At 50.5% G+C, this 17997-nt stretch overlaps 1 protein-coding gene across 4 annotated transcripts in view; it reads right to left on the reverse strand.

Annotated features, from left to right (window-relative positions):
• Positions 1 to 6425: 6425 nt before the first annotated feature.
• Positions 6426 to 17997, reverse strand: part of ASB18 (ankyrin repeat and SOCS box containing 18) — a 17273-nt gene continuing 5701 nt past the window's right edge. For 2 of the 4 annotated variants that reach the window (XM_035331747.1, XM_035331744.1), the window contains exons 2-6: positions 16817 to 17075; positions 15605 to 15872; positions 8999 to 9509; positions 8317 to 8430; positions 6426 to 7367 (exon numbers count right to left, since the gene is read on the reverse strand). In XM_035331747.1, coding sequence (XP_035187638.1) covers positions 7182 to 7367; positions 8317 to 8430; positions 8999 to 9509; positions 15605 to 15872; positions 16817 to 17051 — 1314 coding nt within the window. In that variant the 5' untranslated portion in view covers positions 17052 to 17075 and the 3' untranslated portion in view covers positions 6426 to 7181. The remainder of the gene's footprint in view (positions 7368 to 8316; positions 8431 to 8998; positions 9510 to 15604; positions 15873 to 16816; positions 17076 to 17997) is intronic. The other 2 variants (XM_035331745.1, XM_035331746.1) reach the window with 1 other exon arrangement.

Here is a 17997-nt window from a genome sequence, read left to right on the forward strand (position 1 = left end):
GGCTTGGCGAGCGCCGGACACGCCCCCGCTACGAGGCCACGCCCCCTCCCCGGCCCACGCGTGGGGGGCGCCCCCCGTGGGGTCCCCAAAGACGCGTCGTGGGACGGCCCCCGGCAGCCGCCCCCCGCCTTACCTCCCGTTTCACTATCATTTTGAACTAATTTATTGTGCTTTTTACCATTTTATTATTTCTTAAACTATTTTATTATTTTTTAACTATTTTCTTATTTTGTAAAAACTATTTTATTATTTTTTAAAACTATTCTTTAACTCTTTCCTTATTTTTTTTTTACTATTTTAAACTATTTTACGATTTTTTAAAACTCTCTTATTCTTATTTTTAACACTTCTATTATTTTTAAACTACTTTGTTATTATTTTAACTGCTTTATTATTATTTTAGCTATTTGATTTTTTAGAAAATCTATTCTATTACTTTTTAACTCTTTTCTTATTGCTCTTAGCTTCTCTATTATTTTTCTAACTTTTTTCTTACTAGTAACTATTTTCTTATTTTTTAACCTATTTTATCACTTAACTTTTTTCTCTTAACTATTTCATTGCTTAACTATTTTATTACTTAACTATTTTACTATTATTTTAAACTATTTTTTAACTGTTATTTTTTGAAACTGCTTTATTATTTTTTAAACCATTCCATTACTTTTTAGCTATTTTAGTATTATTTTCAACTATTCTATTATTTTTTAACTGCTTTATTATTTTTTTAAACTCCTTTATTATTCCTTAAACTACTCTACTATTCCTTAAACTACTTTATTATTTTTTAAAGTACTTTATTATTTTTTAACTACTTTATTATTTTTTAAACAATTTTATTCACGCTTTTCTCTCCCTCTCTCTCTTTTTCTCTCTTTTTTTTTTTTTTTTTTCCCCAATCTGAAAAGCCCCCAAATAGGCTCCATGTGGTTCTGGGTAAAGTCAGCCCCTGGCTTGGCTTTGAAATTGCTTCTGCAATTATGTAAAAGAGCCATTCAGCATCACGGCGGAATTAAAAGCGAGCGAGGCTGCTCCCTTTTCTCCGGCGAGCCTCTCATGTTGGCCGGCTCAAAGCCTTTCCAACACGACGTCTTTGCTGAGGACAAAAGGCGGAACAAAAAAAAAAAAAAAAAAAAAAGGAAAAAAAAAGAGGGGAGGAAAAAAAAAAAAAAAAAAGCCCCCAAACTTGTAAATTGAACGTCAAGGGAACTTTACACAATTTCAAAGGCCATAAATAATGATAAAGGGACCAGGCGAAGAGGCAAACCCAGGCAATTAATGGAGGTTCCCAAGCAAAGATCAAGTGCTTTGGAAAATAAAATTAAATGAAAAAAAAAAAAAGAAAGAAAAAAAAATAAAAAAAAAAAAAAAAAAAAAAAAAAAAGAAAGAAAGAAAGAAAGAAAAAAGGGAGGGGGCTGCCCCAGGGTGGGCCCCCTCCTCCCGGGACAACGGCACTGGCAGCCCCTTGGGGCTGGTTTGGGGGTGCCCTTGGGCACATAGGGCTGGGGAGAGAAGTGGGGGCCAAATCCTGCCCGATGGTGCTGGAGGACATATGGGGTGAGGGGGGCACGTAGGGAGAAGTGGGAGCATGTGGGGTGAGGGGGGGCATGTAGGGACTGGGGAGAACATGTGCCAATGGGGTTATGCACGTGGCGTGAGGGTCAGTGCATTTTTGCCCCCTGGCACCCTCCTGCCCAGCTCCTGGCTGCATTTTTGGGCCCTGGCACCAAAACTTTATCACTCCCAGGCCTGGCGGCAGCTTCATTTCCTGGCCAGGCACAGCTTTGGGGTGCTGAGCTCCCCTCCATGCCTCGGGCTGCTCTGACCCCAAGTGTCCCATCTCCACGTGTCCCATCCATGCACTGCAGAGGCCACTTTGAGCACATCTTTGACCTCCATGGGCACAAACGGGGCCGGTGCTCACCAGTTTTCCCCTACCCCATGACCCACCAGACGCTGGGGCTGACCCCAAAGCTGTGCTTGCTCCCTGTGGTCCTGAGCCCACCCTAAACCCCGGTGGGGATCCTGCCCTCCATCACCCCCAAATGGGGAAACCCCTTCTCCTTCCCGCAGCATCCAGAGCGGGCTCTGAAGGCTTGGGGAGAAGCAAATCTGTGCTGGCGAGTCGTCGTTTCAAAATAAAAATAAAAAACTAAAAATTAAATAAATAAAAAGTCTTTTTTTTTTCAGGAAACAGCCTTGGACGGAGGATCTGGGAGATAATTAGGCATGGTAATCTGCCGGGGCATGGAAATGTGTACCAACACCCAGCTCCTGCAGCTGTTTTTTATTGTCAGCCCTCTTCAAAATTTGCCCACAAACAAGTGCCTTTGCAAGACGGGTGTATTATTTCGGGCGAGAATAGGCTTTTGTTCAGCACATAATTAGCTGATTTTTCTCCGGTGAAGAAACGCCGGCGACCGCTGGCTGTCGGAGGAGCAACCGGAGCGTGGTCGTGCCTGGGAAGTGGGGCAGGCGGGCAGGGGGGACCCTCGGCAGGCCCCCACGGCTGGGCCCACGCAGCAGGGGCCTTTCTGGGGGTCCGAGGGCAGGCACAGGGTGGGAAGGGGCGTTTTGGGGGACCCCCTGCATGAAGGTGATGCTCTGGGAGGGTCCCGCACCACCTGGGGGCCAGGCGGCCCCTGCGGGGGGGGGGTTGCTCTCCCAAAACCTTCTCACCAAGGGGTATGGGGTCATGCTTTAAGCAGTAGGATATGGGGGGGGCTCCCACTCCAGCTGCTGCCCAGATAGGGGGGAAAACTGTGAAGTAAATGAAAAGAGGGATTTTCCCCCCAAAAAAAGCCAGCACAGGTAGGAGATGGAGCTTTTTGGAGCAAGTAACAATGAGCACAGTGGAGGAGATGCATCGGGGGGTGCTTGAACCCCTTTGGGGGCCAGTCAGTGGTCAGAACCCCCCAGTGTGGTCAGGACTCCCACCCCATGTGCAGTGGGTTTGTTTGGGGTGCGTGAGGTCAACTTCATCCTCCCATGGGGGCTGCAGGTGGGGCAGGGGGCTCCTGCGTGGGGGTACTGCGGGTCCCGGTGGATTTATCAGGGGGTTTTAGATCCCTCCCCCCCCCCCCCCCCCCGGGGGGGCCCCGGGGGGACCCCCCCCCCCCCCCGGGGAAATGTTTTATAACAGGGAAAAAAGGAAAAAAATCCCTGTGGGCAGGGAGCCGGGGGGGGGGGGGGGGCGGGCCGGGCTGCGGAGGAAGGGGGCGCGGGATGCCCCACGCGTGCCCGTGGGGGGCTCCCCGGGAAGCCGCCCCCCGTCCCTCCGCCCCCTCACTTGGCAGGCGGGGAGGGAAGCCCTCGGTCGCTTAATCCCATTAAACTCCCTCGCAGGTTCCCGTTTGAACTCATTTCGGGCTGGGAAACGCGCAACGCGCTGATTTTTTAAATTCTTCTTATTATTTTTTGGTGGTGGTGATGTTTGTCTTTTTGTCTTTTTTTTTTTTTTTTTTTTTTTGGGGGGGGGGGGGCGTGTAATATTTTTTTTGGTGTGTGTATGTGGATTTATTTTATTTTATTTACTTATTTATTTATTTATATTTTCTTCGGGGTTTTTAACAAACTTGAAGGCGCCGCCAGGCGCTCCCCTCCCCGGGATGCTCGCTGTCGGAAGAGGATGCTAAAAGGAGGAAAACGACGCCGTGCCCGCTTTTTCTTGCTTAAAAAGAAAGAGACCCGGCTCCGGTAACCCCGGTTAAGAGCCCGAAATTCGTTCGGATGAGGGGATGCGGGATTTAATTTTATTGTTTTTCTTCTCAATTTATACGTGTTCTGAGAGTCGGAGCCAAAATATTTTAGGAGCTCCGAAGGGGACTTTAGCGGATCGCGGCGGTGCGGAGGGCTCTTCTCCAGCGGTGTAAACCCGCACCCACACGCACACACATTGCCGCTTTTCGGGCAACGTAGAGCAGAAACCTGCCGGTTTAAAATCCCGAATAGAAGTCTAAAATATTCCCGGGTCAGGGGGGCACCGTCTCATTAAAACCACCACGGTCCTGAAACTGCACTGCAGACATTAAAGTGCAGTATTTTTCAATTAGAGCTGACGAATTCAATCAAAATTCCATAGATTAGGATGAAATGAGGCATGGGTCATTTACAGGGGAATTTAATTGCAGAGCCATTAGACAAATAGTATATTTGCCATTCTCACATTATCCATCATTTTAGACATCAATAGAAGGAACAGCATCTTTACTAATACAGCAGCACTTCCCAATCTCTGCCTGTAAACACTCCCTTTCCCCATAGCTCCTGATTATATCTGATTTCATTTAAAGCCATGGGGGATTATAAATGTTCATGCAATCAGGTTCATTAGGACTTCAAAAACCTCATTTCTGATTTGGATTGCTTTGCGGATCGCCCGCCTCGCTGCAGCGTGCGCGGTGCCTCCGCTTCTCAAATCAGACGCCGCTTCATCACCGGGGCCAGCTCGGGGCTTGATTAACCGACCCCACGCGTGTCCCCCCCACCCCACGGAACCCCCACGGGACCCCAAAGCCCGTCCCCACCCGACCCCGAGCCCCGGATTCCCCCGGGACCCCGCGCCCCCCCACACCTCAGCCGAGCGTGGGAAACCCACGCGGGACTTTCCCACCCGTGGGAAACGATCGCGGAGCCGCCCCACCGGGGGGTGCAGGGAGGGAAAACCACGGCCCCGCCGCAAGGCGAGGCGAGGAGAGAAGGTCCCTGATGTTCTCCCCTAATAGCAGCTCAGTATTAAGCGAGTCCCATAAACCACGCGCGTCCAGACAGACCTCGGGAAAAAAATAAAATAAAAAATAAAAATAATAATAAAAAAATAATAAAGCCCCTCCCGGAAAGCCTTCATTTCACCCAAATGCCTCGTGTGCGCAGCGCTGCGTTAGCTGCCTCAGTAATTTAATCGGAATGAAACGTGAAAAATGTGTCATTTTTGAAGAATTTATGCATCGCTTCCTGGAAATCTCATTGTCTTAACTAGCAGCCTACTGCGTTCTGTTTAGCAGTCATAATCGCGTTTTTATGCGTCTCCGTATTACAAGTTAATGTGACCTCCTGTCTTTGGCTGCCGAAAAAAAAAATGAGCCCTTCCCATAACATCTGCATCAAAACAGGGCGCCTTTCCCCAACTTGCCAACTCTTCGCGGGGTCCGGAGCATCCCACCCCGGCGGCAGGACGGGAAAAACAAAGAAATAAAACCCCCCAAAAACGAACAAACAAACAAACAAAAAAGCAAAAACCAAAACCATCCCGCACCCCCCCCCCTTTTTTTAAGGCAGAGGGGTTTTCTTTTTTAAAAAATATATTAATATTTTTTATATTTTATTTTTTATATTTTGTTTTATTTTCTTATTTTTCATTTTAATTTATTTTATTATTTTATTTCATTTCATTTTTTATTTTCATGTTTTATCTTATTTTATTTTATTTTTTATTATTTCATTTTATTTTACCTTATTTTATTTTATTCTTTTATTTCAATTTTTATCTTATTATTTTATTTTGCGTGTTTATTTATTTTTATTTTTATTTTTAATTTATCCCCCCCGCGTCCCCCCTCCCCGCAGCCCGGTGTCGGTGCGCGGCGCCGTGCCCAGCGCGCCCCCTGCGGGCCACGGGGAGCCGCACACCCGGCGCCGCGGACACGCGTGGGGACCGCAGCCCACGTGTGTCCGCCCCATGCATCCTTCCCCCCACGCGTGTCCTTCCTGGTCCCACGCGTGCTGGGGTTTATTTAACGTTTCCCCATCACAGAAATTATTTTTCTTTTTATTTATTTTTTCTTTATTTTTTTTTTGTTCCTTTTTATTTCTCTCTCTCTTTTTTTTTTTTTCTTTTTCTGTTTTTTCCTCCTTTTGATGTGGATTTTTTTCCTCCAGCAGTAGCTGCAGGACAGCGAGCCCCGGTCATGTTTTTTGGGGGAGGCTGCGGGCACCTGGTGGGACTCTATCTCCATGCAAAGTCGCCCCATAGGGATGCAAAACGCGCCGCTCTCCCCGCACAAAAGATGAAAGCCTCATCAGAGGCACCAAAACTTAGGTTTAGCCAGGACCGGTGTGCTGTAAATCCCTTCCAATGAAGGGATTGAAACAAAACGGTGAGGTGAAGCTGCCACCGAAGCGGCAGGGTGCTGGGTCTCGGTGCGGGGCACCAAACAGCCCAGGAGGCAAAGGGAAGTGCAGCACGTGGAAAGTCAGGGAAGCATTTCCTTGCCCTCCCCATCTCCGTGCTGCCTGCTCCAGCCATGGGTACCAGGGCTGAATAATCCATGTGTGAGTAGAGGAGGGGTGTGCCAACCACACTAAAAGGCTGCCTTTCCTTCCCTTTTTATTATTTATTTATTTATTTATTTTACCAGGGAGTATAATTAAGCAGCGGAGCAATTTGGCGAGCGCCGTGGCAGAGCTGCTAACAGGAGGCCAGCTGCTCTTCCAAGGGGCATGTGCGCACGCTAGCTTTGGCACCATGGAAATTAATTTGGGGAGCCAGGGGGCTGGGAAAGTGAATCCTCTTTGCTCTGGGTGCCTTTTGCCAAGGTAAATCAAGCCCCAGATCCTGCAAGCTGTGCTCCCTGGGTACCAGTGCAATAGGCATGGGGGTGCTGTGGTGAAACTGGGGCAAGAAATGGCCAGCCCTGGCTCGGTGGCTGGTACACCAACAGCAGCGCACAAGGTTTCAGCTGATTTCAGTCTGCTTTATGGTCTATGTCAACGCTCCTGGGTAAAGCATCCTGCTGGTGGCCTCTGTGCTGCACTCGTAGTGGCAGTGCTGCTCGTCCTGGTCCCAGGGAGAGCCCACCCAAAGGGGTGTGGGGTCCCCAGCAGCTAGTTTTAGTGGTTGTCTGCTGCTTGTGCTTGCCTCTGCACACCTGAGGAGCCCCGCCGCTTCATGAGAGTCTTCATAATGAATCTTATTCATATCCACAGCCTACTTGTAGCAGCTACTAATCATTTTATTACTCTTTATAATCTATTTAAAGCACAATTAGAAAAAAAATCTATACAAAGTTACAGCTCGAAGCACATTTTAGTTACGTTATAAATCCCTGGAAAACAACAATCTATCATGAAAACAGTCGCTCCTTAGCCTGGCTGACAGAAATGGATGCTGCTGCAATACACCACGGGAGGATGAGTTAAGGGAGGGATGCTCGGCGGAGCTCGGCTTGCGTCTCTCAGCCCTTCAAAACACGACTCCTTCGGGCTCCAGCAGCAGGTAGTCGTGCAAGGGCTTGGGCACAGGCAGCAAGGGGATCAGGCAGTGGCATTTGTTGCCAAACTTTTTCCGAATGGCGAAGCGGCACAAGTGTTGCAGGCACCGGACAGTGCCCGACAGCCGGAAAAAGGACTCATAGAATAGCTGGTGTTGCTGCAAAGAGGGAGGCAGAGAAAAAAAAAAAAGAGCTTTTTTTTTTTTTTTTTTTATTTTTTTTTTTTTTTTTTTAAATCCAGTTAAACCAAGCAAGCCAGAGCTGGAGATCGAAGGGGAGGAGGTAAGAAATCTGTCATTTGCCCATGGCTTAGGGGTCCATATGCTGCTACAGCTCCCTGTGTGGGGAGGATGGGGACGGTCTTGTGTCCTCCACCAACAGCAGCAGCCCTGCAGAGAGCTGTAGAGCCTTGCTTTTGCTTGACCAGCTCATTTCTCAGATGGGAAGCACGAAGACAGAAGGCAGAAACAGGCTGTGCAGCCTCAGCCTTTCCCCAGCTCAGAATAAAATCATTTCTCATGCCCCCCTCCCCGAACATACTGAAGTGTATTATGTACATTTTGGCAGTGACCTTCTTGCAGACAGGCTACCCAAATTGCTTCAGGGGCAAGATGGAAATCTGAGTTAACTCAGCAGTGGGGTGGCCCTACTTGTTGCACAGCTGGGGACAGCTCTCAAGTTTTCTAAAATCAAGAAGAGCTGAGCGGGCTCCTGTAGGGCAGCGGGCTGCCTCTTGGGTTTCCAGACATTTGTGTTGTATTTTTTCACAGGCCAATGAAGGTTTGGGGCTGAGGGAGTTAAAGTGGTGCAAGGCTGCTGAGATGATGCAGGAGTGCTGTGTTGAAGTGGACTTTAACCATTAGATTAGAACTTCCTTTAAATTTTCTAATTATTATTTTTCCCACTCAAGCCTTGTGTGTTTTAATTTCTGTCCCAGAACCTCTTTGTTCCGGTTTGTCTGGCCACCTGGAAGCTGCCCACTTATGATGGCATTTGTTTCGTTTTTCCTCAGAGAAGGATTTTATAGCATTACCCTGAGATCAGGAGCCAATCCCGGGCTCCCCATTTCGGTGCTGTAGGTCAAAGCCCCGGCCACACCATCCTCACCTGCATCACCTCCTCTGGCACAACCTCAGCCCACTTCTCAGAGACGGGGATTTGCGAGTAGGAGTTGATGAGGACTTCGATGATCTCTGGCACAGCTGCGCAGGACTTGAGCACCTAGTGGTGGATGAAGAAGCAGGCTTTGTCTGGATGCAGCATTTGCTCCTCGTTTACATTTTTGGCTTGTGCGTGAGAAGCCAGGATAATATTTTCTTTATTGTTGGATGTAAAGTCAATGAGACACACAGCCGTAACCAGACTGCGCTGATGGCTGGCGTGCCAAGGCTGTGACATTAGGATGCGAGGAAACAGCCTCAAGTTGCACCAGGGGGGCATTAGGAAGAATTGGGGATGGAGAAGGGAGGTCAGGTACTGGAAGGGGCTGCTGGGGAGGTGGCAGAGCCCCCATCCCTGGAGGTGTTTAGGATTTGTGTGGATGTGGCATGGAGGGACATGGCTTGGTGATGGGACTCACTTGTGATCTTAAGGGTCTTTCCCAACCTAAGTGACTCTGATAGGCAGGAAAAATTTCTACCCTTCATGCCATCACTATCCTCATCCCACCCTTGACCACACCTGCCTCTATGCAGGGCAGGCTGCATCCACCCATCCCTCACCCTCACCAACCCCAGCCCCTCCAAGCCCCCCCTAATTTCATTCACCCACCCCGTCACTCCCTGGGTACCTTGGCGAAGGCGGGAGGCCATATTTTTTGCGACCCGTGGTTGAGCAGCAGCTGCACAGCCTGGTGTGGCCTGAACTCCCTGCGGAAGGCCGCGGCCTGCAGCGCACAGCCCAGCGGCGAGAGCCCGTCGTAGTCGATGGCGTTGACGTCGGCCCCGCGCCGCAGCAGGAACCGCGCCAGGGCGGCGTTGGCGGCCCCGCACGCCTTGTGCAGGGGGCTCCGGTGCCCCTCGTCGCGGGCATCCAGGTTGGCGCCGTGGGCGGCCAGCAGCCGGCAGAGCCGCAGGAGGTCATCGTCATTGCTGCCGGTGGTGCCGGGCACGTGGCTGCAGAGGACACCCATGGCCGTCTCCTCCTGCGCGCTGCGGGCGTCCACCCGCGCGCCGTGCCGCAGGTAGAGGTGGGCATGGTCATAGAGGCCGTGCCTCGCCGCCACATGCAGCGCCGTCTCACCAGCCTCCTCGCTGGGCAGGTCGATGGCAGCCCCGTGTCTCAGCAGCAGCTTGGCACATCTGTAGGGAGAGGGGGTGAGGAAGAAGAGGAGGAAGGTGGGGTGGACACACATGGTGTGGGTGCATTTCTGGGGAGTGGGCACCGGGTGGAGGATCAGGTATGGGTTGATGGATGGAGCTGGGGGACAGAGGGGTGATGGCACCAAGGAGCAGTTCCACATTAACAAACCTAGTTCAGGCTCTGGGTGATGTCCCCCTCGTGGCCCTGACCATCATCGATGGTGAATGATCACCCTTGGGCCACTTGGACCACCAGGCCCCTGTCCCAGACCCAGCAGGGGATGGATGGAGGTCCTTGTCTCCACTGTGCCCCTCCTCAGGCTGGCCCAGCTGGTGAGGAATGCATGGGGCCATAGTGAGGATGTGGGGCGATGAGCCCCTTGGTGCCAGCCATGTGTCGGCTGCAGTTTCATCTCCCAGCACAGGGTGCTTTGGAGGAGATTGGCACAATCTGAAGCCTTGGCTGACACCCATGCCTTGGGCCCATGGGGTCTGTCGGTGGTGGTAGGTGGGACTGAGGGAAGCTGTCGGTCAGTCTGTGCACCCCTTAGCAGCAAGCAAATAACACCGAGATTCTCAGCTGCAAGCTCCCACACCACTGCCTCAACCTTAATCTGGCATGATTCGTGCCAGGAATGGGCTGGCATGTGGGGAAGCCCTGGTAACACCTCCACGCAGCTCCGTGTGGGTTTGCTTTGGTATGAAAATTGCATTCTCCTGCTGTCAGGAGCCCAGATTCCTGCACTGGGCAGCAGGGCAGCACCAGGCACATCGTCCTCTGCTCCTCTCACACAGAATGCCCAGCTCCCTCTGCCCATGGGGTGCAGGCTGGGTCCCCATCTGGCAGACTGAAGCTGGGGCTTGTTTGGCACCCTGATTTGGGGAAATGGAGCAGGAATAACTCCAAGATAAGCAGTCCTCAGTGGGCAGTGGGGGGGGGGGAGGCTTTGGGGGGGGGGGGGGGGGGGGTGACACCTTGAAAACATTTTGAGCGCACACATTTCCCAAGAGATGCTCCCAGGGAGGTGGGAAGAGCAGTCTTCCCCCAGGTAGCATCAGCAGCAGGGAGGCAAGCAGCCTTGAGAAAGCTCTGGACAGCTTTATTCTCCTTCAAAACACTTCTCGTTCTTCTCAGGGGTCTTTCAGGTCCCCAGTGGGGATCAGAACTGGTAGTGAAGCAAAATGAGGGGGAGCAGCATGGGAGCAGAGCCCTGAACTCATCCCTCTGGCAGGAGGAATGGGGAGGAAGAGGAGCCACGGGTAGGAAGAAGGGTGTGAGGGCAGTACTCATTCTGCCTGGCCCAGGGGAGTGATAACTTATGTGAGGAAAACAGTAATAATAGTAACAATATTGATTAGAGTGATAATATTGATATTGATAACAGTGATAATAATGATGATGATATAAAAGCTACTTGAAGCTCTTTTGCACAGCAGCACCCCAAGGCTGACAGTTGCTGTGGAGATGTTTCAGGATCTGAGCACACCTCCTCGGCTGCTTTCCCCGTGTGTCTCAAGCCCCTTTTTGTGGGGAGAGTTGCAGCAGGACTGCATGGCCAGGCTGTTCCTGCCTGCCCTCTCCCTGGCAAGGCAGCCGTGGGTTGTTGCATTAAGTGCAGGGTCACCAGCCCCTGAGTCCCAGGGGTTGCAAACTGTGACTTGGCAAAGAAATCACAAAACTGCAATAAAGATCACGAGGCATTAAAAGGACCCAAATCCCCAGCATTTTAACTTGCCTCTTGGCTTTGAGGCTGAGTGTATAAGGTTTGGGAGGCTGCAGCATGTACGAGAATCTGGTGCTTGATATTTTCTCTGCACTAGCCCGCTATTCCTTCACTGATGTTTGAGACTGTTCACCTAAAATAGTTGTTTTCCAAACTTTGCAGAAAACATAGCCTGACAATGCAGGTAATGAGATCAGGGGCTGGTCATCATGCATACTTGTCTCTGTGTTGTGTTTTGGAAATGACTGGATTTGCCCAAAAGCTGTTTCACGTACTTCACAATTCCCTTTTCACTCTAAAATGTGCAGAATCCCTTTTTTCAAGCAATGGCTTGTCTCACTACTCCGTGTTTTTTATTTTTTTTCTCTTGCATTCTGCTGGTGGTCAGTAAAACTCTGTTTTTGCTGGAGCAAATCACACCTTGATTACCAGTCCTGCCTGTTCTTGATGGCGAGGAATTTGTAACCCTAATTACAATGACTCTCTTGGGACCTCTCTGGGTTGCCTTAATGCTAGAGTCATGTCCAGCTCTGACATCCTAAAATAACGTGCTCTGGGTGCTGCAGGGAAAAAAACATGGGAAAAAAAATATTTCTGACTTGGGTGCAAAATATGCAGCATCCTTGTCCGTGCTAGCAGGTGTGGGGAGAGGGACAGCGGGGGAAAGCTGTGCTGCAGGGGCCACATCTCATGGAACAGGTGGGAACTGCAAGGAGCTAAACTCCTCTCCACAGCCCAAATACTCATCTAGAAATATTGTTGTGGAATCCCCTCCTGGGAAAAGGTGCTACTTTTGCAGATCAGTGATTCTTTTTTGTTTCCAGTGGCTTCCTATCTCATCCAACCTCCTGGAGGAAGCCCAAGTTGTTTTATTCCAGATTTTCCCCCTGGATGCTCCTCCCTCAGCACAGAAGGGAAGGTTGGTGAGGGGCTATAAATAAGGAGTGATCTCCTCTGGAAATCATGGGCCCCTGCGAGGGGCACGCACCTCCTGTTTCAATGTATGGGGCAAAAGCAGGTGCTGGTTAGCAGTCAGCCTGGGGCCATGGAGAGGGGAGATGCCATTCATGTTTGCTGGCTATATGCTCTTATTTTAGCCTCTAATCTCTGCTGCTGAACTCATACTTTCTAACACTTTGCCAGCATTTCTGGCCTTTTTTTTTTTTTTTTTAATTATTCATGCCCCATTGTTCACCGTCAAAGCAGACTAAACTCCCATTGCATCAGGCTCATCTAAAACTTGCTCCTCCATACCCTGTTTTTCTTGGAATATTGCAAAAACTATGGCTTCAGTTCAGCAAGACTTAAGGCAAAGGCAACTGGTCCCTTTTCCACCCATCCTGGGACCATCTCCGGGCAGGCAGGGCAGCTCGCCAGTATCAGCGATACCCCCGCAGTGAGCCCCCTTAGGAGAAGCACTCAATGCACACAGCCGTGCCTAGTTTTGGCTAGTTTCCAACCACTTCTTAACGCAGTGGTAGGGGATGGGTGTCACATCTGGATGTCTCACCACTTGTGCAAGCCACTCATGCTCAAACACAGGCAGATCTGTGATAACTGCTGTTACTACAGCTCACCTGGCACTTGGTTCATTGGCTAAGGGCGACTTGGGCGTTCAAGTGGAAGAAAGGATTTGGGTTTTATTTTCCTTCTTCACCAGCCAATAGTGCAGATGCCAGTGCTGTGGGTGCTCTCCAAAGGGCTCCCTTTTGCCTCCAGCCCTGGCTGCTGGCTGGCGGTGAGAGGGGAAGCCCCACTAACATCCACACCTGTGGGGTGGCTCCTTCTTTCCTTCCCCAAAGCTCGAGGAGGGTCCTGTCCCCCTGCCAGCAGGTGTGAGGACTGTGATCCCCAGGACCTGGGCATGCTGTCCTCGTGTACCGTGCCCACTTTTGGGCTCCTTCTTTCCCACTCAATACCCGACAGACAGGCAGCTTTCCTTCGTGGGGGACCAAACTCCAAAAGCAGCAGCCCTAAGTGCTCAGAGTTTTGTGTTCTGGCAACACTAAATGGAGCAGAGCACTCGGTTTAGCACTAGATGATGCTAAATGCTGCCTTTTAAAACCCATGGTCCTTTTTATTTATTTTATTTTATTTTATTTGCACTAATGCCTCCTACACAAAGCCAAACTGGACAGCCAAAGAGCCTCTGTGGTTTGGGAGCTCCAGTGTCCTGGTGGCATTCCCTTTCCATCCACGGCCAACTCTGCCATCCTTTTTGCCAGGGGTGCCATGACAGGAGCTGGGGACTACGTCCTATGCCTCCCACCAAGTCCCACATCTCCCTGCCACCCCGCCATGAGCTGAGACTCTTCCTCTCCCCCTCAATCATTTTTATTGTAATTTTTTGGGGTGCCAATAAAGGCACTCTCCTTTAATCATCCCAGCTTTAGAGGGAAACGAGAGAGCCTGGGAGAGAGTGCAGTGAATTTAGAGACTCATCTTACCCCACCATGTTAATTATCTCTGCTGTAAAAAAGAGGTCAAGGAGAGGAACTCTACTAAATAGGACGACGTTGGCATGAACAGCTCCTAAAGTGAAGAAGGTAAGACTGAACTTTACTGGAACTTTTTTTTTAAATCTCTTCAAAAAGCTCCTAGATTAAAGCTCTGATATCCTTTTTGTTGAAATCTCATGGATTCTGAAGCTCAAATGGCTGGAAGGAAGCCCAGATAATTTTTTTTATCCCAGTCACTGAGAGGCTCAAAGGTTTTAAGTCCTGCCCCCATGGTGAATTGCCGAGTATATGGGAATACAGAAGAACCCGGCACATAGGTGTTCTGGCCATTGTTATCAAGAGGGAGAAAAATAAAATAGCTCTCTATGTAGGTCAATGACCTGCTCTTTATTGTCAGTAAAAAATTAAGGATGACCTAAAATCTACTACTTAAAAAAAAAAAAAAAGGCAGGGTAAAGTAGTCTCCCCCTAATCAAAGAGGAAATGTTTGTGTTACCTAAAGCTTGACCTCCTCAGTCTCTAACTTTAGCAAAGTCTTTGCAATTTAAAAGCAGTGGTCGAAACCTCAAAACCTGTCTGAAATGTCTATTAATTTTTGATCTTTCAAGGGAGTTGGCTTAGTTATTGTAGAAGCCCCCGTAGCGCTGGGTAACGTAGTTAAGGGTCTCTCAGCATTTCCATTATAAAGCCCCAATATTCAAGGGCTTATAACTCAGCTGTTTCCATGCCGCGTCGCCCTGGTCCCTGTGCTGCCATTTGCTGGCTCACCTGCCATCCCCCTCCACCTTTACAGGGGAAATAACTTCCCGACTGGTGACGATGGGATGCTCCCAGCACTTTATCCAAGCCAGACAGTGCCTGCCCAGCTGCTCGGACCTCTGTGGGGTGAGGGGATGGTTTCTGAGCCCTCTCCTCCCTGTCCCCAGGGGCTTGAGCAAGTCTGGGGCTCTTCAAATACCCCCCAAGGCTCATGCCATGGTTGGGAGACCATTGTCTCTTGCTCCACATTTTAATTCAAGCGATCCATGTTGTGCATGCCAGCACAGCCCTTGCCACGTCGAGGGTGCGTATGATTAACACTGGGATTTCGGCTGAGTGGTTAGTGCCTTTTGCTGTCTCACAGAGGCTCTTATTTGTGCGATAGGTTTGAGGTATTTATGTCTGAAAACCTTTTCCCCTCCGGCTGCCTTTCTCTCGCAGAGCTCCTGCTTGCACAGATATCTGACATCTGGCCCACAATACGTGGGATCTGTAGTGGGAACCTTGCCTTCAACACCTACTTCTATTTAAGCTCGCTGCCTGCCTAAAGGGGAGAGGTTTGAAGCCAGGGTGGCTTTTCACTGAAGCTGGCAGGCAATGAAATTCTCTACAGCCCTAAGCAGTTTCATCAGGATATCAAGGGGCCGAGCTCTTTTTAAAATCCCGATTCCCTGGGCCTAATGATTCAGGCACTTAAAGTCCTACTGGGCTGAAACTAGACACAGGCGCGCACGCACAAAGCCCAGGGTGAGGGCAAACACGTGTATTTTTAAAGGCAACGTTTACGCCTGTGTCTGAAGTGCTGGCACCGCTGCAGGTGAAAGGGAGCAGATGCACGGGGTGATATAAACCAGATAAACTGAGGTGGCCCGAGATGAGCCAAGGTAAACCCAAAGAGCATGAGAGCGAAGCCCTGAAGCCCTCTCCCAGCACCGTGAGCATCCCTGTGCCAGCTCGGATGCTGCTGGTGGCGGTGAGGAAGGATGCCCTGAAGCAGGAGCTAAAATTTCAGCTATGCTGAGCCAGGAGGAGAGGCAAGAGCGGGCAGGTGGCTTTGCAGGGATCGTGGCACAGTGCTGGCATTGCATCCGGGGATGCATGGTGGGGTGCATCTTTTGGGTTGAAACGGGACAGGATGGGGACCTCTCCTTACCCCAAGGAGTCGCGGGTGGTGCAGAGGTGCAGCGGGGCCAGCCCCTCGTCGCTCCGCAGGTTGGGGTCTGCCTTGTGCTCCAGCAGCAGCTCCACACAGGCCGTGTGCCCCCCCCGGCAGGCTTCGTGCAGGGGCGTGCAGCCCCCCGGGGCCAGGTCAGGGTCGGCGCGTCGCAGCAGGAGGTGACGCAGGCAGGCGGCGTGGCCACGGCTGGCGGCGATGCACAGGGGGGTGGTCAGCTCCTGCTTGTACTCCAGCGACCATAGCCCTGCGGGGACGAAGGAGAGGGGCTGAATGCACTGGGGATGGCACAGGGGGGTGCTTGTAGGGGTTTACAGCAGGGAGATGGGACATGGGGATGTTTTATGGCCCTGTGTTGGGAGCGCACACTGGGGATGGCCAGCTCCTTATGTGAATGACAGATCTGAATGCACCACATTTTCCCTTTTTAAAACCACTCTCAAAACTTTGGGTTTTGGAAAGCATGGTTAAGGTCAGTGCCTGATCCAAGCACTGCCAGCAAGAGGCAGCAAACCTTGCCTGGTGAGCACACATCAAGGAGCAGGATGTCATATGTCACCATCCCTTGGCTGCCCCCATCCCTGCTGGTATTTAGGGGACATGTGGATGTGGCACTGGGGGACATGGCTTAGGGATGGGGCTCAGAGGGTCAGGCTGATGGTTGGGCCTGGTGATCATGCTAGGTGATGCTGCATTTCTACAAGGCACCAGTGCTTTCTCCTTCCAGGTAGACCAATGCCCCACACACCACAAGCTGCAGAAGGGACCCTGACTGCAGGCTCTGCTCCTTCCCCCTCACCTAAAAGGCAGCCTGTGAGTTTCCCACCTGCAGCAAGGCAGAAAGAGCTGGGCCAGCACCCCATTGCTGCCAGACAGGAGCAAGGTGATCCTTCCGAGCCACCATGCGAGGAATCTGGCCACGAGCCCACTACAAGCATGCCTTGAGCTGTGGGCCGCTCCATCCCAGCCTGGAAGAATGAAGTGGATGCATGCTTTTTACATGTCCCGGCCCCTCTGGTGGGTTAGTATGTGCAGAAGAGAAGCAAGCAAAGGAAACACCAAGCATTTTGGGGTGTAGACCTTTAGCCAGGAACAGCCAGCCTGGAGCTGGCTGCACCAGGGCAGTGCCTCTCCCGCTGAGGTTAGTCAATACTGGGGTTTGCTCCAGACTGGTTGTTAAAGAAAAGGTACCTGAGAGTCCGTAAGATGATTGGCTTTTCACCTGCCACTCCATCTCGTTTTTACTGATCTCAAACACCAGGTTGACGTCCTCATAGTATCTGTCGGTCAGCACCTCCAGGCTTTTCAGGTCTCCGTTGACCAGGGCCGTGTAGTACTTGTTGGCCAGAGACCTTAGTGGGTGTTCTGAATCCAATTTGGGAGAAATCTGCACCTTTTCTCTCACCGGTCCTGGTAACTCACCCATTCCAGTGCTTCCCGTGTACAAGTCCTAGTTGAGAGAATGGAGGGGCTTTTATAGTTCATTGTTTCCATTGTCCTGTCCTCATTGTCTAATTATAATCCCGTTAAGGCTCTATTGTTGTTGTATTTATAACGCCAGAGGGGTCAGGTGATAATGGATACTTGATACAATGAGGGTCAAATGTGCGCAGAGCTGTGTTGTGTCAGCACCTCTTTGATTAAATTGCCGTTTTAATTGCAGGCAGCAGCGTGGGACATGCGTGTTTAGGCTGAGAGGGAAACTCTACCTATCACTTAAGGGGGAAAAAATTGAAATTTCGCCAACTTCTGTCTGTCCAATCCCATATAAACTTGACCATGTGCCCCTGAGTGCTGTGTAAGAGTCAGAAAAACTGAGAAATTTTTACTCTAAGATTATTAAGAAATCTTTACTCTAAGATTATATATATTTTTTCTGCTTTCCTTACCTACTTGCAACCTCACTGCATGGAAAGATTGCAAGGAAGGCACTGCAGTCAGGGGCAGCGCCATGCAGCCCGGCATGCCGGTGTCTCACCCCAAGGATGCAAAGCACTTGGCAAAGGCCAGCGAGGTAAAAACCTCCCGGGGCTTTGGCTGGATGAGCTGCTTTTCCCAGCAGAGCCTTGTATAGCAGAGAGAAAGCACCTGGCCTCTGCTGCCATTTAAGCACTGGGCAGGTGCTGGGGGGGTGTGGGGGGGTGGTGAGCCCCCAAGGAGGGGCTCGTGGCTCAAGGTCACCCGAGAAGTCCGTGACAGTGACAATTATAGAGCTGGCATCCCGTGACCTGCTGCTGTACGGCTTCAGCATCATGCTCCAGGCACGGGGGAATGGTAGGGTGGTGCTCAGGGCTGGTGCAGCCTCAAAACCCCATCACCTCCCCCTTTTATTTTATTTTATTTTATTTTATTTTATTTTATTTTATTTTATT

This window comes from Oxyura jamaicensis, chromosome 7 (genome assembly GCF_011077185.1).
Source record: "Oxyura jamaicensis isolate SHBP4307 breed ruddy duck chromosome 7, BPBGC_Ojam_1.0, whole genome shotgun sequence".
Taxonomy (NCBI): Eukaryota; Metazoa; Chordata; class Aves; order Anseriformes; family Anatidae; genus Oxyura; species Oxyura jamaicensis.